Source organism: Arachis ipaensis, chromosome B05 (genome assembly GCF_000816755.2).
Source record: "Arachis ipaensis cultivar K30076 chromosome B05, Araip1.1, whole genome shotgun sequence".
In the NCBI taxonomy this organism is placed as follows: Eukaryota; Viridiplantae; Streptophyta; class Magnoliopsida; order Fabales; family Fabaceae; genus Arachis; species Arachis ipaensis.
Genome location: NC_029789.2, coordinates 14769642 through 14793907, shown reverse-complemented (window position 1 = coordinate 14793907; position 24266 = coordinate 14769642). Strand labels below are relative to the sequence as shown.

Sequence of the window (24266 nt, the reverse complement as noted above, 5' to 3'; positions counted from 1 at the left end):
CCCCTATAGGTACCCGATTACCCGTTTGAACCCGAACCAAACCAATTAAATTGGTTCTGAAACCAATGGGTAATCGGATCCAACCCGAACCAAATCGATAACCTTTGTTAGTAATTGGTTCGGGTATCGGTTTTGGGGGTGCGGAAGCCGAACCAACCCGCGAACCCGATCATATATTAATTAAATAAAAAAATTAAAAATATATATGGCTTTTCTATTAGACAATAATTATTCACTATTAATATGTTTGGATTTTAATGAGTTTAGTTTTTAATATATTTGGTGTTTAACATGTTTGGATTATTTCTATTGATGTTACATGTTTATTGTACTTGTTGAATTTTTAAGATAAAAATTTGGTTTTTTTTAATGAATTTGAAAGTCATCGGGTACTCAATTACCCGAATCGAACCAATCCATTCTTAATCGGTTTGGTTTGGTTCGGGTACATATATAAAAAATCATAAATTCAAACCAAACCGAACTAATTATATTTTGATCGGTTCGATTTTAATTTTACCATAAACCCGAACCAAATCGACCCGTACTTACTCCTAGTTGTTGCACTGTTTTTATTTTTTTATGTTCTTTGAGATAAAAAACAAGCATGCTGCAAAAAGGATAACTTGAATATTTTCCTAAGCTAATCAACAAGGTCAAAATCTATATGCCTAAGATTTATATCATCCATGGCAAGCTGCCAAAACTAGCACCAAGACTAGCACCATTGGCAGCAGAAAAATCATATTGCATTGGTAGCAATTGAGAAAATTAAAGTGAGTTAACACTTAAAATAATCCCTGAAATTTGAGTTCAATCTTAAATTGATCCTCTAAATTTCAATTGAATCAAATTAAACTCCAACTTTTAAAAGTTAACTCACGTTAATCCTTTCGAGTATTTCTGTTAATAGAGTGTTTAGCTGAAACGTTTAATAACACGTTGACATTCACAAAATGACGTTGTTTTTTTTGTTGATGTCTAATCTTTCTTAAAACGATCTCATCTGAGACATATGACGGTTAAAACACTAACACAGAGAAACTCTTTTCTTCGTCCTCTTGCATCTGCTGTGATAAGAAAGACCAATATCATTGGTGTAGGCCTTCTACGAAACTCTTTGCTATCGTTCCCTTTGGCTAGAGCAAAGAAGATGAAGATGTGCACCACTATTTCTTTAAATAAAGGTTAGTAAGGAAAATATTGTGCTTCTATTTTTAATACTCTGTTTTGTATCTTTCTGCTATTGGTTGAAGAAAGAGAAACGAAACCTTCTCTTACTCCAATTTCATTGCTCATCTTTTACAAGACTTGCAATTTTTTAGTTACTGTTCTAATATGATATTTTTGTTAATGCCTCTACAAAAATCACCCATAATCTGAAACCAATTCAATTCCATTATTTGATTCCTTAAAACCAAACAACATCATCATTTCTTCACCCAAACAAAAAAAATATATGGGTAATGTTCATACCCTGCCCTAAAGATATAGCTAGACTCAAAGAATAGAGGTTCATATAAGAGATCATGTCTCCTCTACACCTATCCAACCTCAAAGAGGTTGGACTCGACGACAACGGTTTAGTCCTACTCATCTAAATACGCAACTATGTCCTAAGATATCTCCTATTTATCTAGAAAGAAGATCTCAACAACTTTTTTAGGAAATGGTTATCCACCAGCAAAGGTGAACTACACTAAAAGGTGATTATCCACTCTTCTATAAATACACTAAAATCCTCAAGTATATTCAAGACCTAATCTGCTAAAAACCTACTTTGAATCCTTGCTAACTTAAGCATCGGAGTCCCTTGCAGGTTCCACCTCTTCACGAGGAACTCGGACGGCGGTACCTCGACACCAATACAAGTCAGACGCTGCCTCAGATGAAGTCTGTACCTCACGTCTAGGCCTAAATACAACCCAATTTCAGGTAACCCTTGAAACATTGGTACCGTTATCGGGCACCTGGAAGTTTATACCAAATCATGGTGGACAATCAGTTTGAAGACGGTCACACAGCGTCTGAATCAGAACCAGAACCTCATAACGATGATCGAGCACCGTGATACCTCCATGACATGAAAGAGCGAGTGGTCCAAACGGAGAGGGTACATTAAAAAATCCTGCAAAAAAATCTATTCGAAAGTTCATCCACCCAAAAATGAGGAACCCCCTTATCCAACAGAGATCATGAGACTCGTACACGGGAACCATGACCGATTAGAGCAACTTGAGTAGGAGATTAGCGATAAAGAGAAGTGGAAAGAGATTTGCAAAAAGAGGTACGATGATGAACAGAGTTGGAAGAAAAGCTCTCGAAACTAGAGGCCGACCTTCGAAGTCGGAGGAATCAGACGGATTAGGAGGAAAGCCCTCTTGGAAGGGAAGATCCGTTCATTGAAGATATCATGTGGGCTAGGATCCCTAGGAACTTCAAAAGCCCCGACATGGACCTCTATGACAAAACAACTGACCCGAGACACCACCTCAACAATTTTAAAAGTTGGATGTACTTGGCAGATGCATCCGATGCAACTCGCTGCAAAACTTTTCCGATTACGTTAACCAAAGTGGCGATGCAATGGTTTGATAGTTTATCGTATAGATCGGTCACTTATTTTGATGACCTAGCAAGAAAATTTCTCACCCACTTTTCGATCCAAAAAGATAAAGTCAAACATGCTCCCAGCCTACTAGGGGTCAAGCAAGAAGTTGGAGAGACTCTCTGAGTTTACATGGAGTGATTTATTTGGAGATCCAAAATTTACCCATAGAAGCAGTGATAATGGAATTAGTTAATGGTCTTAGAGAAGGGTCGTTTTCTCAATCTATATCCAAGTGACATCCAACCTCTTTGTATGAAGTACAAAAACAGACGAAGAAGTGCATTAACTATACCCTGAAGATATCATAACTACACCCCGCTCCGAGTTTCTCTTGTCGACATCTACAGAAAAATCTGCCACACTAAAAAACTTCCACCTCCTCATCCTATTAAGCATAAAAAGGATGGAAGTCATACGAAATATTGCGAGTATCATAAACCATAAGGGCTTTCTACCAATGGTTTTTATGATCTAAAAAACGTCATAAAAAAAGTTGGCCAGAGAAGGTCGACTAGAAAGTTACCTCACTGATAGGTCTGACAATCTAGGTAAAATGAAGAGAGGTAATGAAGACGGAGGTTGACGAGATCGGCCACCACAAATATCTGATAGGCATGAACACATGATAAATGGAGGATTTGCATGAGGATGGAGATGTTTCCAATTTATCCACAATTTCATTCACCAAAGAAGATGCCCAAGGAGTAACGCCTGGTCATGACGACCCAGTCGTAATTACGATGATCTTTGTCAATGCAAACCTTCATAGAACTTTGGTGGATCAGGGAAGCTCAGTTGACGTATTATTCAAGCCCGTATTTGATAAACTCAGATTAAAAGAAAAGGAGCTGAGAGCTTATCCAGATAACCTCTTTGGGTTAGGTGATATACCCATCTGACCTCTTGGTTTCATCTCATTGCATACCACTTTTGGTAAAGGCATGAAATCAAGAACCTTAAGCGTTGACTACATTGTGATCGACATGGCCTCATCCTACATGCCTTAATAGGTTGAACAACTCTAAATCGGCTAGCTGTAGTCGTTTCCACGCGTCACCTATGCATGAAATTCTCGAATTCTGAGGGAATTACAACTATAAAAGGAGATCAGAAGTTAGAAAGAAAATGTCATAATGAAAGCCCAAATCTAAGGGGTAGTATAAAAGGTAAAGCAGTTAATAACATTGAGCTTGGCGGTGTTCGAACACGAGAAGAAATAAGACCACAACCTAAGGGGAAATCGAGGAGGTTCAAATCAGAGATCAGGCAGAGAAGACAACAAACATCAGGGCTAACCTCGATGAATAATTAAAGGCAGACCTCATTAAGCTCTTACAAGAAAACTCCGACCTCTTTGTTTGGAAAGCCTCCGATATGTCTGGGATAAACCCTGACCTTATGTGTCATAAGCTCATCGTATACCCGGGCTCACGACCTGTTCAACAGAAGCGACGGAAGCTCGGGCCTGAAAGAGTGCAAGTTATAGAAGAACAAATACAAGTCTTATTAAAAGTCAGGTTCATAAAGGAGGTAAAATATCCTTTGTAGCTAGCTAATGTAGTCCTGGTGAAAAAATAGAATGGAAAATGGAGAATGTGTGTTGATTATACCGACCTCAATAAAACTTTTTCCAATGATCCATACCCTTTTCCCACCATTGATGCCTTGATAGACTCAACTTCAGGATATAGGTACATGTCGTTTATGGATGCATACTCAGGTTACAACCAAATCTCGATGTACAAGCCGGACCAAGGAAAGACCTCTTTCATCACTTCAAAAGCTAACTATTGTTATGTAGTCATTCCTTTTGGATTGAAGAATGCCGGAGCCACATATCAACAACTAATGAACAAGGTGTTCTCACCTCACCTTGGAAAATTAATAGAAGTGTATGTGGATGGCATGCTTGTCAAGACCAAAGAAGACGCCAACCTCTTGTCCGACTTAATTGAATTATTTAACAAAATTAAGAAGCACGAGATGAGACTAACTCCCTCAAAGTGTACCTTCACAGTAGAAGTCAAAAAATTTTTAGGCTTTATGCTCACCCAAAGGGGTATTAAAGCCAACCCAGACAAATGCAAGGTAATATTGGAGATGAAAAGTCCGACCTGTCTCAAAGAAGTCCAATAATTAAATAGAAGGTTGACAGCCTTATATAGATTCTTGGCAGGATCAACTCTGAAATCTCCCCCTATTCTCAATACTTAAGAAAAGAGAGCTGATTTGAATGGACTCATGAATGTAAGCAAGCCTTTCGAGACTTCAAAAATTTCCTGAGTCAATTACCAATCCTCACCCGACCTGTTATAGGGGAAAAGCTCGTGTTGTACTTAGCAGTTACAAACAAGGCCATAGCCTCAGCCTTAGTCCGAGAAGATAAAAACGGGAAGCAACCAATATATTTCGTTAGCAAGGCCCTACAGGGGGCATAGCTAAACTATCAAAAGATAGAGAAGTTCGCATATGCCTTTGTTATCACTTCTATGAGGCTCTGACCTTATTTTCAAACTCATACTATAAAAGTCCGACTAATTAGCCTATGAAGCACATCTTACAGAAAATGGATACTACAGGCCGGATGTTACAATGGGCAATAGATGAAAGTTGGATAGCAATTAAATCTCAATATTTAGCCAACTTTGTGGCCGAGTACATTGAAGCTCATGGAAGACCTGCAGCCTGGAACTTATATGTAGACGAATCATCCAACAAAGCTGGAAGTAGAGCAGAAGTTATTCTGGAGAACGAAAAAGGAACTCGGATAGAATTTTCATTGAAATTCGAATTTCCAGCCTTCAACAATCAAGTCGAGTACGAAGCCTTACTTGCTGGCTTGAGTCTTGCCAAAGAAGTCGGGGTAGTAAATTTGATTGTGTTTAGTGATTCTCAAGTAATAATCTCTCAAGTTAATGGACTTATTAGGCTAAAGATCCCAACATGAAGAAATACTTAGAAGAAACACGGGAATAATTAGCTCAATTTTCGAAAGCAAAAATTTGACATATAGCTCGGGAATCAAATATCCGAACCGATGCCCTTTACAAGTTGGTCAGCCCCAAACCAAGGGGCAACAATAGAAGCTTGGTCCAGAAAACTCTCCACACACTATCAGTAAAAGAAGTCAACAAGTTAGGCACAATGGCCATATCCAATCTAAATTTAGGTTGAATGACTCCCATCATTGAATATCTCAAGTTTGATATCATCTCTAAATAAAAAAGGAAAACAAGAAGACTCATAAGAAAAATACAAAACTACACCTTAGTTCACAATATTCTCTATAGAAGAGGAATATCCATATCTCTACTAAAATGTGTTCCAATCTCTAAGACTAGTGAACTTCTAGAAAAACTCGGACGGCGACATCTTAACACCAATACAAGTCGGATGCTACTTCAGACGGAGTCTGAACCTCATATCTAGGCCGAAATATAACCCAGTTTCAAGTAACACTCAAAACAGGTAATAATACGTCGGATTCAAAAAAATGAATGTATGAAATCGTGCAAGAGGGCTGGCTATGAAGACCCTTTTGCTTATTGGCCATGCTCTTCTCTTGTTAAACGCCTCGGCGAACCCACCTCTTGATAGGACATGCTCGTTTAATTGCTAATACATTTACTGACAATTTTTTTTTTTTAAACGGGATTTCTTTGTTTTGTTTCTTTGTTATTCTTATTGTGTGAAGTACTGTTGTTTTGGTGTGTAGTATTCCATGGAACAAGTGGCAAAAGGCTCCGATAACTATTTTAACATGGTGGATACTATAATGAAGACTTTATAATTGTCTTTATGTGAAAATATTCTCTTTTGACTTTTGGATGATAGATTGAATGGTTAGATTTTAATATTTATAAAAGTGTTGTCTTTGTTTAAAGTGTGGCTAAATAAATAAATCACACTTTTTAACAAAACATCTTCATAAAAAGATGTTTTTGCCATCTTCATTTGAGTAGTTGCCTTTTAACATTAGGTCTGTTCATATTACAATTTGTGTAACACTTAGAATGCACTTATATTATGATGTTTTTGTTGGTTACTATTACTCTATGTTTCTTCTACAACACAACAACAAGCTCAATTTGAAAATTTGGCTTTCTGGTTAGGATTTTCAAAGGGTTAAATTGACCCTATCATAAATTTTATATGTTAGACAACTGTCATACCACCTATTAGTCAAGGTGTCACTTTTAAAATTTCAGTTAAGCACTCTATTAACGAAGATGAATGGAGGGACTAACGTGAGTTGACTTCTAAAATTTAAAAATAATTTGAATCAATTAAAATATGCAGGATCAATTTAAAAACTGACCTCAAATTTTAAGGTGATTTTAAATATTAACTCAAATTAAGCTTAGAAGCACCAACAAGCTCCCTCCTATCGAGTACAGGAGTGTTGGATTGCGATTTGCGATGAGACGAGCTTTTTTTTTTTTGGATTTTTTGTCTTGAACTTTTGTTTTTGGTTTTGTTTAAACTCTATTTATAGTATGGGCTTACACTGTGCTCATTGACCCATCATGATGGCCTCTGCTGAAAGAAGAGCCTTTCTCTTTTTATATCCGTACTTACGATTTTTGCGGCCCTTTTTGTTTTCACATCATTGTTCTAATTAAATTCTAACTAATACGATGATTTCTTTTCCGTTATCATATAAACCTATACCATATCATGTATTCTACAAATGATAACATAATATACAATAAGAAAATTATATGGTACAGATCTAAATCTGTACAAATTTAAAGATATGATTATGTGGCAAAATCTAAACCACACATCCTAAAGCTACACTTTTTATTTAAAACCGTAATTCTTTACAAAGAAAAGCGTCACCTAATGAAAAAAAAGTAAATTAGAAGATTTAAGAGAAGAAATAATTTAGTTATCAAAATTAATTGATCAAAAATTAATGATTTTAACTAATGTTAATTGTAACGACACCGAATTCTTAAAATCAATACAAAATGACTTTTCTCAAAATCTTTATTTTACTATAAATTTTATTGAAGGACTTCAAAAACCTGAAAAAATTTATTTTTCACACGGAATTTCTAAAAAATGTTACCATGGAAATGATTCTCCACATCTTTATCATACTTTTAACCCACAATTAAATTCTATAGTAGATATGCTTGAAGAAATATTAGTATCCATAAAATTTCAAAGAAATAAGGAAAAAGGGAATCCCAAAGAAGAAAAATGTCAAAATATAATCAACATAACAGATTTAAAAGTAAAACCACCATTGAAATTATGAATATTGAAGAAAAATTAGAAGTAGTTACAATGCTTTTTAAACAATTAAAAATGGCTCAAGAAAATAATATTATGGAACATGGATTTCAAATAGAAGAAGAATTAGTAAATTCTGAAAATATAGAAAATGAAGAACACATCCTAGATTATTCAAGTGACGAAGAACTAGCAATTCCAATACAAGTAAAAAATGAAGCTGGAACATCTAAGGATAATCAATCTCAATTTAAATGGGAAACAGGTTTTGATAATTATGCTTTTAAAAAAGGATTTATAAATAAAGATTCAAAATATACAAAAATACCATCAAAACACGTTCCTAAAATCCAGGAAATGGAAGGAGAAAGAATGCTTGACTTAGACTGTAAAAAGAATGAAAAAAAAATTTTCAAAAATTGGTTGAATTCCTTTTTATTAGAAGCCTTTACTAATCCAAAACTTAGTGAATTGTCTGGAAGAGATATTTGGAATTACATAGGGTTTCATACTAAAGGAACTATAAGAGATTATATGACATCAATAGAAAACCAAATAATAGAAGAATTAGCAACAAAAACAACAGCTTATGATAAGATATTATATATAATGATGATTCTATATAAAGAATATCAAGAAGCAAAAAACCATTTAGCTAATATTCAGATATATGATCTATATAATGTGGAATCTTATATATGTGAATATAGAATACATTATTATAAATTAAAAGAAGATAAAAATCATTATCTTAGTATGTATATAACAAAACTTCCATATCCTGCTAATGAATTTATAATGGAAAGATTTATAAGAGAAATAAATAGAGGGACAATTGAAAATATTTTGGTGGAGCAACCTCTGCAATAAGAGAGGAAATAAAAGAACGTTGTATGCAAGAAGCAACTCAAAAAAGATTTGTAAATATAATTAGAATTTGCTGTCAGGATAATGAAGAGATACCCTAAAAATATGGGCTTAATAAAAATTTTCAAAGAAAAAGAAAATACCAATTTAGAAAAAGAAAATACTATCCAAACTGGAGAAAAAAGAGGTATTTTAGAAAAAGAAATAACAATAAAAACAAAAGACAAAAGAGTAACTATTGCCCGAATAAAAAAGAAAATTGTAAGTGTTGGTATTGCCAAGAAGAAGGACACTATGCAAATGAATGTCCAAAAAAGAAGGATAAAAAGGATCTTACTAAACAAATAGAAATTGCTAAGTCCTGTTTCATGGAACCTTTAGAGGAATCTGATGATAACTTAGACTATATTTTTGAATATGTCTCAGAAACAGACTCAGAGACTGAGTAATAATGCCACATTTATTACTATAAAAATAACAGAAAAGTTTATAAATGCTTTTATAGATTCTGGAGCAACACAATGCTTTGCTAGTTCAAATATAAAACTTGATTGGAAAAAAATTAAAGAAACCATTAAGAGTTAGAATAGCTGACAAATCAATATATAAAATTGACCAAAAAGCAGAAATGGCTGAAATTTTTATTCAAAATTATAGGTTCATTGTTCCATCTATATATATGTTAGATTCTGGAATGGATTTTATCATAGGAAATAACTTTTTAAAGCTATATCATCCATTCATTCAAGAATTAACATATATAGTTTTAAAAGCTCCACACGATTCTTCAATAAATCAAAAATCAAAACGTATAAAAATACTAACTACTACTATAGATAAGATCTTAAAATTTAGAATATTTTCTATATTAGAGACATGTTATTTAAATTTATACTTTCAGATAAATATTCCATTGTTTTAGTGTACATTGATGATATACTAATTTTTACAAAACATGATAGAGAAGATCATCTTCAAAAATTATTAATAGTTTTAGAAAGATGTAAAGAAAAAGGATTAGTTCTTAGCAAAAAGAAAGCAAGAATAGCAAAAGAAGAAATAGAGTTTCTTGGATTAATTCTATCCACTCAAGGAAAGCTAAAACTTCAACCAAATATTCTAGAAAAGGTAAATTTATTTCCTAATAAAATAGAAGATAGAAAATAATTATAAAGATTTTTAGGGTGTATAAATTATATTTCTGATCAAGGATTTTTAAAGAATATAACAGAATACACTAAAAGCTTATTTCCAAAAATAAGTACTAAAAAAGAATGGAAATTGGATGAAAAAGATAGTATGCAAATTTGAAGAATTAAAGAATTATGTGAAAAACTTCCAGAACTTTATATTTCAGAAGAAAATGACTACTTAATAGTAGAAACAGATGCTTCAGACATAACCTGGTCAGGATGTCTAAAAGCTAAGAAAGCTATAAAAAGTTTGGAAAAAGAAAAAGAATCACTAGATTCTAAATATTCCCCAAAGGAATTACTTTGCAGGTATATTTCAGGGACTTTTACTCCAACAGAACAGAGATATACTACTCATGAAAAGGAAACTCTAGCAGCAATTAAATCTCTTAAGAAATGGAAAATTAATTTACTACCTAGAGAATTTACATTAAGGACAGATTCAAGTTACTTAATAGGTTTCATACGATATAATTTAAAAGTTGATTATAATCATGGACGATTGGTAAGATGGCAATTATTTTTGTTACAATATCCAATAAAAATTGAATATATTAAGGGTGACAAAAATGTTATTGCAGATACATTAACAAGAGAATGGAGTTCGTCTACAACGCACTAGATCAAGAAATTCAAAAATATGAGCAAGAACTCGAAAAATGCAAGCATTGTCAGCAAATAAGGACACAAATCCAATCTCTCAAGAAGGCCATTGAAGCAATGAAATCAACACAACAAGCAAAACCATCAGAGTTTAGCCAGCTAAGCATGGTGGACAAATCAGGTGAAGAAAAAATTTCAGAAAATAAAACAATTGCTGAAATCATTAAAAAATCCACCCAAGATAAAAAATATTATGTAATTTATAATGGCCCATGAAAGGAGTATATGATGCCTGGGAAAAAGCAGCACCATTCACACATCAATCAAGGATAATTCATAAAGGAGGGTTTCTAACACTGGAAGAGGCAAAGGAATCCTTTAGGGAATATGAAGCTTTCCATCCCGAGCAAACTCTAAAAAGAGCAGATAAAACTCCAATTCAAACCCAGAGAACAGGGATAATAAGAAACATTCCTACAAGGGCTGAAATCAAGGAAAAGAAAAGGGTCTGTAGATCAAATCTCAGAGAAACCCTTAACATAGTCCTGAATTGGACTGAAGAAAAAAGGGCAATTTTGGGATATTATCCTATTGCCAAAGAACAGCTAACAAAACTGGTTATATTTCTAGATGCTTCCCCATCTGACACCTATCAGTTTTTCCAGTATGGATTAATTGATATAATTTTAATTTTTAATGATCTAAAAATTATTAGTGAGTTTCCTGCAGGATTCGTTGATGCAGTAAAGAGATTTAAAAATATGATTGACAATGTAAATCCAAGGGATATATCCCTAAAATTTACAAACAGTCAACCTATTTTTAATGAAGAAGAAGAATGCTTGGTTCCAGCACACCAAGTAATATTCATGTCCGTCTTTCCAGGAAATTTTCAACCAATTGATCAAATTCGAGATTTAACAATTTACAGTCATGAAGGAAGGCTAGTCAGCACACTAGCAAGGGTCTTTGAAAGAACTCAAAAAATAACGAAGGAATCTCACACAAGGATTAATTATAAAAGTAGAAATACTCTACTTGTGTCCAGTAAAAGAAATGAAATTGAAGAAAGAGAGATGAGACTCTTGGTGGAATTTGAGTCAGCATTCTACAACTTATCTGGACTTTTAGAAAAGCTCCCCGAAGGGATAAAGAGGAATCTCTGCTATTTGATAAAAGACAGAGAAGATCACAAGTGCCAGCTATGTGCCTCAGAGTTATCTGAATAAAGCAATAATGAAACGGAATCAACTCATATGATGAAGGAAGAAAACAATGCATCTGAGGGTCACATGATAAAAGAGGAGGACAGTGCATCTGAAGCATCTCTCAACATTATTGCATAGTGACGTAAGCGCTTAGGTCATAGAGCACCAACAATGTAGCTGGTGCAAGAGAACAAATAATGACGTAAGCAATGACGTCATAAGAAGGGTAAGGATGGGAATTGTCCATCAAACCCAACTATTATAAATAGGTTGCTTAGGCAATTGTAGAGGCATCAGATGATAGAAAGCAGGAGGCTAAGAGTACTCATATGCTAGGAAAGTAAGGAGGAAGCGGCCAAGGCGATTCTATAGTCTGAGGAAGAATTCCCTTAGGAAAAAATAATTCTAAACTCCCCTCTGGAGTTAGTATCTACAATCTCCCCTCTGGAGATAAAAACACCTTATGTAAAATATACTAAATAAAGGAAGTTTTTCTCCAGAAAGGTACATCTTCATTCTAGCCTTTTAATTATGAATTATTTAGAAAGTTTAGAATTAACAGAAGAATCTGATTATTATAGATTAACTGCTTTATTAGATAATAAAAAACAGGCTGTTCTAAAAACAGAATTAAACATGACAATAAATAAAGAAGAAATATATGTAACTTATCAAGATAAGAAACAAGAGCTTTTTGAAAGAGAAAATCGTTTGAATTATTTACAGTTTTCTGAAATAAATCAAAGAGCATTTGAAGCTCTAAAAATAATCTATGACAAGTTGAAAAGAGAAGTTGAAGAGCTAGAAAAAATGATAGAATCTCTAGAAAATAGTGATGAATCGATGATAGAATTTGTAGAAATTCTAAATAATGAAGCATACAAAGATTGAAAGACCAGAAAATAAAATAAAAAGAAAAAGGGCGAAAAAATTAAAAAGTAAAACAAAGGAGTATAAAAGGGAATTAAATAATCTTCAGATCGAAATTAATGACCTTATAATAAAAAGGATAGAAATAAGAATAAATATAAACAAGTTAGAGTTAAACTTAAAAAATTTATAAATGCCTGGAAAACCATATTATGACTTAAAAGAATTAAAGCTATTGAAAGAAAAAATAGAGAATGAAGTTTAAAAATTAAAAAGATATTTAGAAACAGCAGAAAGTGTAGAAATAAAAGAGGTTTTTGAGGATTTGAGAAATTATATTAAAGAAAAAGACAAACAGATAAAAGATTTTATATGCAATAATCCAAGCAAAAAAGAATATTATAAACTAAAACAAGATTGAAAAACTATAAAAATCAGAATTATAAATACTAGTAATATGGTCAAAACTTTTGATTATGAATTGGCAAATTATAAAGCACCACTAATAAAGCACCACCGAATCTATACAAATTATAAACTTATTCGAAGAGTTAATAGAAATTTCGAAAAAGAAATTAAAAGAAAAGACGACTTTAAAAATTTAATAGAAATTTCGAAAAAGAAATTAAAAGAAAAGACGACTTTAAAAATTGGTATCAGAGCAAAGTTAACGATTAAGGGTAACACTTTCTCTTTAAGCAACACTTTTAGTGATACGCTTTTTAAAATTTATAAATCTGTACGAAGATGTATCTGTACAGTAGATGGACCCTATACAAAATGACACATGTCAAATTTGTGTTGAATGCTCTCCAATTAAAAGTGAGAATAGATCTTTTGCATAAAAATTATGAAATTAATTTTAATATACTGTTAATATAAAATAATTTATATATATTTAATTATAATATTATATAAATAAAAATAATTATTTTTTATATTAATTATATAATAATTATTAAAAAATAAATATAATTATATAATTATATTTATTTTTTAATAATTATTATATAATTAATATAAAAAATAATTATTTTTTATATTAATTATATAATAATTATTAAAAAATAAATATAATTATATAATTATATTTATTTTTTAATAATTATTATATAATTAATATAAAAAATAATTATTTTTTATATTAATTATATAATAATTATTAAAAAATAAATATAATTATATAATTATATTTATTTTTTAATAATTATTATATAATTAATATAAAAAATAATTATTTTTTATATTAATTATATAATAATTATTAAAAAATAAATATAATTATATAATTATATTTATTTTTTAATAATTATTATATAATTAATATAAAAAATAATTATTTTTTATATTAATTATATAATAATTATTAAAAAATAAATATAATTATATAATTATATTTATTTTTTAATAATTATTATATAATTAATATAAAAAATAATTATTTTTTATATTAATTATATAATAATTATTAAAAAATAAATATAATTATATAATTATATATATTTTATATTATCATTGCATTAAAATTAGAACTAAGAACCGGCAACGTGTATGTTATGTTAACACTCACATTCCTAATTAATGGCAAAACGCCAAAACCTATCATCAACGATATAATCTAGAGTTCTAGACTGACCTAAAAATTAAGGGTGTGTTTGGCAAACACGTTGGGGAGGAGAGAAGTCCGTTTGAGCTTCTTGAAAGTTTCACTTTGATGTTTGATAATTTTTATATTTGTGAACGCAGAATTGATTCTGCCTCTGAACCCACGTTTAGGAGAAGCTCAAATTTGTAGCTTCTGCGTTTCACGTTTCACGTTTCATCGTTTAGGAGAAGCTAAAATATTTCTTTTTTACCAACCCTACCCTTCATTTTCTTCTATAAGAATAATACTAGTAACTATTATCTTCACAGTCATTCTTTGTAGTTCTTCCTACTTTTTCATAATTTTTTAGTTCCAGTTTTTTTCATCAAGATCGTTCAGATTTATTTCAATCACTAACAAATTGAAATTTTTTTTATTTTTATTTGATTTTATTCATATGAATTTTATTTACGTTTTATATTTTTTATAGTATTCTGATTTTGCAGGTATATAAAATTGATGTCTATTTTAGTAATTTTTCATCTAAAAGTGATTTTGAATAGTATAATTCAAACAACATTTATTTTACTATAATCAATTTTGATATAAAGATTACCAAACATAAATCACGTTAACCCAAACTAACTTATCATCAAAATCAATTTTACAAAATCAATTTTATGCAAACTCTGATTTGCAAACTGTAATCCAAACACACACTAAGACTCCTCTGCCAAAGGCGTTTCAATTTGACAAGACTAGCATTGAAATTAATCAAATTATAGTCTTTCAATTGAAGTACATAGCAGAGGTAACTTATACTCAATATACTTAGAAAAAGTATAGATAGATAATAAAAATATTAAACAATATGAATAATAGATATATTGAATATTTATTTTAAAAAATAGCTTAATAATTAATTCTGTTTAAATTTATTAAAATATAAATAATATATAAATAATTTTTTATAATTAAAAAATTTATTAAATTCTTTAAATTTATTATATTATATTATAATTTTTTTTTCATATTTATGAATGTGTTCTGTGTTGAACATTAAGATTTATTTGGAAGTTTGGTGCGTGAAAGGGCAAAATAGCTGTTTCAGTAGTTCGTGGAGAGAGCTTTTCATTAATGGCTGTGTGAAGACCGTGTTGTAATGAGAAAATGGGTGATGATTACAATTCACTTACATAGTAAGAGGGATAACGAAATCTGTAATTTGAAACTCTTTTAAAGTTGATTGCTTTAGTGAAGAATCAATATGTAGTCGTGGGAGATTTCAATGCAATAACTGAATTCCATGAAAAAGAAGGTGGAAGAATGAAGGTCACTTCATCTATAAACAATTTCAATAATTTCATTAATGTTGTAGGTTTGGTCGATATGGGTTTTGAAGGTAACAAATTCACATGGTCCAACAGACAATATAACAAATTTTGGTTAGGGAAAAGAATTGATAAATGTCTAGCATCAATCAGGAGATGGAGGAATACCCAAGAGTTTAGAGTTGCATACGGATCGGATATGGTCAAAACTTCGATCCGATCTACTCTAAAATATTCAAATTTAATATCCGCACCTTTTAGCTTCAGATCTAATTCGATCTGCACATCTGCGGATAGGATCAGAGTAGATATCGGATATAACTAACCAAATAATGTATTCTTAAAATTAAAAAATACAGAAAAAAAAATCAAAAGAAATTTCACCAAAACTAAACCCTAAGCCAAGCAGTCACTGAAGCACGATTCAAAAAAATCAAAAGAATAATAGAACTACAAAAGCAGACTGGAGACTGAAGTAGAATGGCGGTGACAATTAACAAATTCGTCGGAGCCGATTAACAGAGGCAACAAACAGACAAAAGGACAGCGAGGTAAAGCAATAGCGAAGACGAAATACCAAGATGTGGTGAGACGATGACTGCGCCGATGGAGGAGACGACAACGCGATGATAGAGACGAACTTAGGAGACGCAATCTGAGGAGACGATGGAGGAGACGCGATGATGAACGAGAAGTCGATGATCGAGGTGAATGGTGGTGATGGATGAGGTCAGAAGTGAGGCGAGTCTCGGACAATGAGTGGGACTTGATATGGGTGAGAGAGGAGAAACCAAGAGGGAGAGCAGCACTGTATAGAGGGGTGTTTGGGTTAGAGTTTGCGTTTTCTTAACTATGGTATTTATATTATAGGTACGGATCTGAGGATCTGCGAATCAGATTCGTGGATATCAATGCAAAATCTGCTGTCTGATTCTATCATAGTGCAGATCAGATCTGATAATTTTGCAGATAAGATAATATATGCAAAATGCGAATTGGATAATATCCACAAAATGCGGATCGAATGTAGATAAATACTGCAAATATACGGATATTATTCAATTCATGTGCAGCCCTACAAGAACTTGTTTGATTCATTTGGATGTTCAAGGATTAGATCATAGACCTCTTTTGGTGAATTTGGACATGGAATAAAGAAAATGAAAAAGACACTTCAAATTTTAAGAGCGATGGTGCGAAAATGAATAGATGGTTCACATAGTAGATGAAACTTGGAAGAAAGAAGTAGAGGGGTCTCCTATGTTTTGATTGTACACTAAATTAAAAAAATGTAGGCATCGTTTGGCAGAATGGCAACAGTAAAGGTGCATAAATTCTATGCATGCATCAGATCCAAGATTTAAAGAAGAAAATTGAAGAAGAGCAGTACTGACAAGAAAGATCTAGAGTGCAATGGCTTAGAAAAGGTGATCAAAACATGCAGTTCTTTCACTCAAAGACTCAGATTAGAAACATAAATAACAAAATCCGAGAACTAGAGGATGAAAGGGAGAAATTCTACTCAAATACAGAAGGGATCAACCAAGTTGCTCAAAGGTACTTTGAGACTCTATTAAGTATAATTTGAGGAGGAAGGTTACAAGGATGGATAACTGGTTATTGACTAAGTAAGTATAATTTGAGGGCTCAATTTTATGGAAATAGACCCTATATGTGTGCTATTCTTGGATATAGAATCAAGGGGGACTAGACATGTATGTGGGACAGATTTTTGGCAGCTTTTGGGGGAAGAACTCGGACCGTCCGAGTTCTTCGTTAGTGAAGTTTTCTCCATCAAATCGCATGGTCTGATTTGGGAGGTTATAGGAAACAAATTTGGGTAGCTATAAATCGGACCCTTCGTGTTCCTTGAAGTTTTCTCCATCAAATCGCATGGTCCAATTTGGGAGGTTATAGGAAACAAATTTGGGTAGGTATAAATCGAACCCTTCGTGTTCCTTGAGTTGGGGATTTAAACGTTAAACCTTGGAACATCAACTCGAATGGTCCGAGTTGCATGTTGAGAGTGTGAATTAAAGAAGACTAAAATCGGACCATCCGTTTTGGCTAGGGGTGGCTATCTTTTTTATGAACCGGTAAATGAAAACGCATGGTCCGATTTGGTTATTTAATATTTTTTTGAAGTTAACCTAGTCGAAGGGTCCGAGTTGAATATAGAGGGCTATATAAAAGTGTGTAGTGAGTTGGTGGTAGCTTACCCGTCTTCTTCACCTTCTTCAATGGCTGCTTCATCTGTTTTGTTTTTTGGGTCTCTTTCATACTTGTTTTGAACCAGAGAAGTTAGTAGTTAAGGTTATGCTTTTTTTTGTGATTGAGAGAAATGAGTGACAGAGTGTTACTAATAGTGTATTATTTTGGTCAGGTTTTGTTACAAACGTCTGAAGGAGTAAAGTTTATTTGTGAAAATCGACTAGATGTTGTTATTCCTTTTATCATCTCATTTGAAGAGTTCAAAGGTGTGATCTGTGAAAAGATTGATTCTGAGAGGGCAAAAAAAATATCCTGTATTCTATACAGATATCCCATACCGGTGTTTGGTGGGTTCGTCCAATTTCAAATCAGATATGTGACGGACGAAGCGAGCATGCAAGAGATGTTTTCAATGTATATTGAAAATCGGGCTCAGATCTTGTTCATCGAATTGTATGTTGAGTTTGAACAATCTGAGACCGACCGGAATATTCTACAGGAAGATTATAATAGTGACAGTGAAGAAGAGTTCGAAAGCAACTACAAATGTGTTGGTCCAGATGGAGATGAAGATCAAGGTGACGAAACTATGGATCCAGATGTGACAGAGGTGGCAAATGCACTCACAAACGATATGCCGTTTGGGGAGCCATCATTCATGCGAGTTTTGGACTTGGAAGCCATGCATGTTCCGGAGTTTCCGGAATACATGACTGCAAGTACGTAATTCGTCGTATTAGTTTTTTTTAGTTAGTTATTTAATTATTTATGAATGAATTATTATTTATTAACCATTATTTAATCATGCGTTGATGTCATATATGTGTTAGAGGTTGAACCGGTTGACCCGATTCTATGTAAATAAAAAATAAAAAATACTAAGGAGTTTAAAAAATAAAAGTCAAAATATATATGTTTACTAACATTTGAAAAATATCAAGTTATTTTAAACCAATATGGAACATAGAAGTAAATATTTTATTATTTTTTATGTTATACACTACAAGTATTTGTTAGAAAATAATATAAAATTCTCTACATTATGAATATGAAAAAGTACGTGAGTTTGTAAATATCATTTAGAGAACCAGACCGGTTAGTATTCGTTTCATCGGGGGTGACGGTCGAACTGGCCGGTCTGGTCCGGTTTTTTACATCTGATGTTCATGTCCTTATTTTGTGAAAAAAACGACACAGTAACATGATGTAAGGGTTGGATTTATATCATACTTGCTTCAGTGAATATTGATTTATCTCGGTTTTGAAATATGTATGTATTAATTTAATTTTTTCCCATGCTGGTTGTCTCGGTAGAAATTTCTATTATTGCAGATGGTGAATTTGCTGTTGGGATGGAGTTCAGTTCCTGGAAAGCTGTTATTAAGGCGATAAAAGAGTATACCTTACAACGAAGCGTAGACTACCGGGTGTATGAGTCTGAGCCGTTGACATTTTATGCCAAGTGTACACAGTATGGGTCAGGGTGTGATTGGCTTATCAGGGTTAGCTTGATTAGCAGGAAGTACTGTTGGATTATAAGGAGGTATAATGGTTGTCACACCTGTACCAGAGCTACCATTTCACAGGATCATTCGAAGCTGGACTCCATCACAATTGCAGAAGTAATAAAGCCATTGGTTGAGGCTGACCCCTCCTTAAAGGTAAAATCGGTTATAGCAGAAGTGCAATCGAAGTTCAACTACACCGTTAGTTATCGGAAAGCATGGTTGGCTAAGCAAAGGGCAGTAGAAAAAATATTTGGAGGTTGGGAAGCATCGTACGAAGCGTTGCCTATATGGTTTGAGGCTATGTGTCATAAGGAGCCATCAGCTGTTGTCCATTTTGAGACTATGCCTGCATATCAAGGCGATGACTTGGTCGGTGATATTCGGGTACTGCATAGAGTATTTTGGAGTTATTACCCCTGCATCAGGGCATTCAGACATTGTAAGCTAGTTGTCCAGGTAGATGGGACTCACTTGTACGGAAAGTATAAGGGTTGTCTACTAGTCGCAGTTTCACAAGATGGCAACAACAATATCGTCCCAATTGCGTTTGCTATTGTCGAAGGAGAGACTTCTGATGCATGGCACTTTTTCCTTAGTAACCTGCGTCAACATGTTGTCACTCGGGATGGTGTAGGACTAATATCCGACCGACACGAATCCATCAATGCAGATGTGGAACGCAGTAACGAAGCTTGGTCATCTTCTAGAGCTTTTCATATGTTTTGCATCAGGCATATAGAGTCGAATTTTCTGAGAAAATTCAAGGCACCGTACCTCCAAAAATTGGTCGTCAACATTGGTAACCTTTTAGTAAATTTCAGTAAGTTATTAACAGAGTTACCTTCAAAAGTATATTTGACCTATGTTTTTGTTCCTTTTATATGTTGTTATCGTCCAGGATATTTGAGGACGGTGCGGGAGTACGAAGTGTGTTACCAACGTTTATGGGAACGGGGCGAGGCATATACAAACTGGTTAAACCGAATTTCTCGCGAATAGTACGCATTGGCATTTGACGGTGGCTACTAATGGGGTCACATAACGACGAATCTAGTGGAATGCATCAATTCAGTTTTGAAGGGTGCACGCAATCTCCCCATTACTACTCTTGTGAAGGCAACATTCTACAGGCTTAATGAGTTGTTCACCCGAAAAAGAGTGGAGGCGGAAGCCCGGATTAATGCTGGCCATCTGTTTTCTGATGTGGTGACGTCGAAGTTGTATGCAAACCAACTTGCATCATGAAACATTCATGTTAGTTGCTTTTACTGGCAAAATGAGGTCTTCGAGGTGCATGAGATGCCAAGTGGACTGAAATTTGCAGTCGACCTACGAGGCCTTCGATGTGACTGTGGTGAGTTCCAGGTGGACCGGATTCCCTGTAGACATGTGTTCGCTTGTTGTGCCAACCAGCGACTGGATTGGCAAGTGTATGTGCATGATGTTTACAAGATGGACCAAGTTCGGCGGGTGTACCGAGCAAGGTTTAGGCCACTAGGTAATCCTACTACATGGCCTGCTTATAACGGACCTCAGTTCGTACCAAATTCGTACCTAAGACGCGTCACGAAAGGTCGCCCCAGGATGACGTGCTTCTTGAATGAGATGGACACATGAATGTTACGTCGTCCTAGGTGATGCAGGCAATGTGGGGTTGAGGGACACAGTCGTAGCAGATGCCGTCAGTCAGCGGGCACAAATGCCGACAGAGATGCTAAGTAGATTCACATTCTAAGATGATATTATATATGTAGCATCATATAGTATGAAAAGACTTGTTCCATTTGACTTAATAGTGTATGATATATGTAACATTGTAAAATATGACATGAATTCTCCTATTGAGTTAACATGACCTGATATATGACATTATAATAAATTATGACGATCTAGCATTATAAGATATCTGTAGCAGTATATAATATGACATCAATTGTCCACCTGTGTTAATTTGATATAAAATCAGTAGCAATATATGAACTTCATTAATACGTAAATACTCTCAGCATACAAAGTAACCTGACCATAGTCCAACTAAATAATACATAAGGACCAACACATACAAAGATCTTTAAACATAGTCCAGTTCATTAATACGTAAATAAATTCATTACACCACAATTATTTTCTCATTGACCACTTTACATCCTTCACAAAGTCCTTGCATTTCTTGGCGGCCTTTTTGAATACAGATGGAGTGTAGCGATTAGCGCTTCGACGTGGAGGATCAATCCTCAGATTGTAACCTTTGGATTTGTCATCCGGAGTGCATGCCTGACCTGGATACAATTTTATAAATACATTTAAATATAGTCCATCATGTACTCATGGCAACATAGATACCATATATCTTTCAGGAAAAACCAAACAGAGATACCATTTATGACCACAAAATAAATAACTAATCTATCATGTAAAGTAAAATACTCAATATAAATACCATCATTACGGGACTCTTCGTCCTTATCGAACTCCTCTATTTCATCCTCCTCATCATCGTCCTCGTCATCCGGGTTGTCCATTAGATACGCATCGGTCTCTTGCTCGAGTGTGTTAGCATTTTCTTCAATGAGTCCCATGAAAACACGGTGTGGATTTTGACTATTAAGAACTCCGCGTCTACCGTCACTCCTACTAGAGTCAACAGATACAAACCCTCCAGAAGCCACCGATGAGGTATGGCCCGAATACCTCGCATCCAACGAATACCTCCCTGGCATGAACTCAGTTTGATGGCCATATTGTGACTGTCCTGCATCTCCAGCCATAAACCCAAGCAACTGGCTAAAAGAACCGCCTTCGCCTGGTTCAAACTGTGACATACCCTAATATTGTTGATGTTGTGGAAATGATGGGTTGAAATGTGTCTGAGGTACATACTGGCCTGAGAACTGAGGTTGGTCTTGTGGAAGCGGATTTGGAGGTGGTATCTGAGGCGAATGTGGCTCCTGTTCTTCATTGGCATCATCCATATCCTGATTACCCTCATCCATATCCTGATTACCCTCATCCAAATTCTGATTACCCTTATCATTCTCTTCACCCACAAGATTCGACAAGTTCAAACGGTCCCCAAAATTTCCTCGGTACCAATGCATGTAAGTATCCAACGGATGCTGTGAAGGCATGGGAAGCTCAGAAAGAACGTGGTGATACCTGTTTGTCCAATGCATCACCCAACTGTAATGAGTCGGTGCCGTGGCCTAGTTAAGATTCTTTGGACCAGTTAGGACTTCTCCATGCGCCTTGTCCAGATTCCGCTCCTCATTAGGTACTCCCTGAACGAAACTGAATTGTCGCCTACACCTATCGATAGCATGCCACTCGATACATTCAAATGACACCAAAGGTACTGTAGCGCTCCAGACAACCGAGTGCATATAGATTTCAGCAGAAATTATGTTCGGATCCACACGATCCACAGCATACGCAACCCACACAAACTGAAAAAAATAAACGAAACTCATGATTACAACCCACGTAACAATCACATTAACAATGGTTCATAAGATTTACGCAGGCACTAAACAGGAAACTAACACTACTTTAATGAAAACTCACCTGGCCTTCCTGAAGTTCATCAAAGGCCTTCCTAAAGTCAGCTAGCTTCATATATCTATATCGTCGGTCACCACGCTCCCAGTTCCGCCACCTAATACGATACATTTAATGTTGTCAACTGAGTTATAAATATCAAGATAGGGGTACATTTAATCATAATATTACCTGTTTGCTAGCGGAAAACTGCGGGGCTCCCTAGGAACCGGCGATAGATATGGCAGTCGGATCCAAGCCCAACCGAACAGAAGTGTTAGTGGACCATCTATTTCTTTACAGTCAACTCGAGATGCCCGGCATAACGCCCTGTAGAGGTGTGCTAGGCATGCAGATCCCCAACTGTATTGTATAATACTTCCAAAATCACGAAGCAAGGGTAGAAACTTCCAGTGCACACCTGCTCCTGATTTATCCCTAAACAAGATCGTCCCAATAAGAAACATAATGTGGCACTTGACATACCTCTAAATACCAATTTTATCAGTCAACTGTAAATTTTCTTTAAGGTCCCGCAGCCAAGTCAATTTTATGCAGCTGCCTCTGCAGTCCGACTTACGTGGTGCAACTCCGAATTGATGCAAATACTCCGCCTCCAAGGCATCGAAACTACTCATTGTCATCCCTGTAACTGGAAGTCCGTCAGTCGGAAAAGAGTCACGGCACATTCACCAATGAAAAGATGAAACGTATGTGTGTCGGGGTACCACCGCTCGATTAGAGCATTCACCAGTGCCTTTTGACATTGGACTACCCCAATCTGTGAAGCATGATAAAAACCGGTAAGTCGTAAATGCTCCTCCACCCTATCGTTGTACCGATCCGGAGGAACTAAGTGGTCACATGTCAACATTCTCAACTTCTACAGAAAACATAACAAAGTATTAGTCAACTTCTTAACACTTACTAACTTACTACTAAAATAAAATAATTTTTTTAACGACAACAACTAAAACAATAAACTCCTACCAAAATTAAATAAATATCATGGTTACAAAATTTGCACAAATAGCTTAACAAGAAACAAGTTACTACCATAAATTCATTTACTAAATCCTTATAAAATAGATAATTCTAACTTCTTAAATTAATTATTAACCCTAATTATTCATAACTTACTACAAATAATAATAATAACTAATACATAAATACCTGATCAAAACTCTCTACAATAACACATTTATCTTGAATAATATCTAATATTAATTAGTCATATACTATTATTTAAACATATTTTCCTCAATTATAAAAAATAATAATAATCACTCTATGCCTAAATTCTTTTTCTAACAACATGCATAACAACTAACTAACTTGTTAACAATGAAAATTACAATTAAAAAATTTAAATTATTTCCAAAGTAAGACTAATAGTTTCTCACAACAACAATAATAACATTTACCTTCATTCATTACAATTATAATTAATTATTTTAAAAAGATTTAAAAAAATTAACCCTTTTTTCAATAATAATTATAATAA

General features: G+C 33.9%; 1 protein-coding gene across 1 annotated transcript; it reads right to left on the bottom strand.

Annotated features, from left to right (window-relative positions):
• Nucleotides 21454-23419, bottom strand: LOC110262755 (protein MAINTENANCE OF MERISTEMS-like). The gene is made up of 4 exons (XM_021103467.1): nucleotides 22955-23419; nucleotides 22790-22880; nucleotides 21669-22671; nucleotides 21454-21507 (listed from the first exon to the last, which is right to left on the bottom strand). The coding sequence occupies exons 1-3, from the start codon at nucleotides 23227-23229 to the stop codon at nucleotides 22432-22434; spliced, it is 606 nt and encodes a 201-aa protein (XP_020959126.1). The 5' UTR covers nucleotides 23230-23419; the 3' UTR covers nucleotides 21454-21507; nucleotides 21669-22431.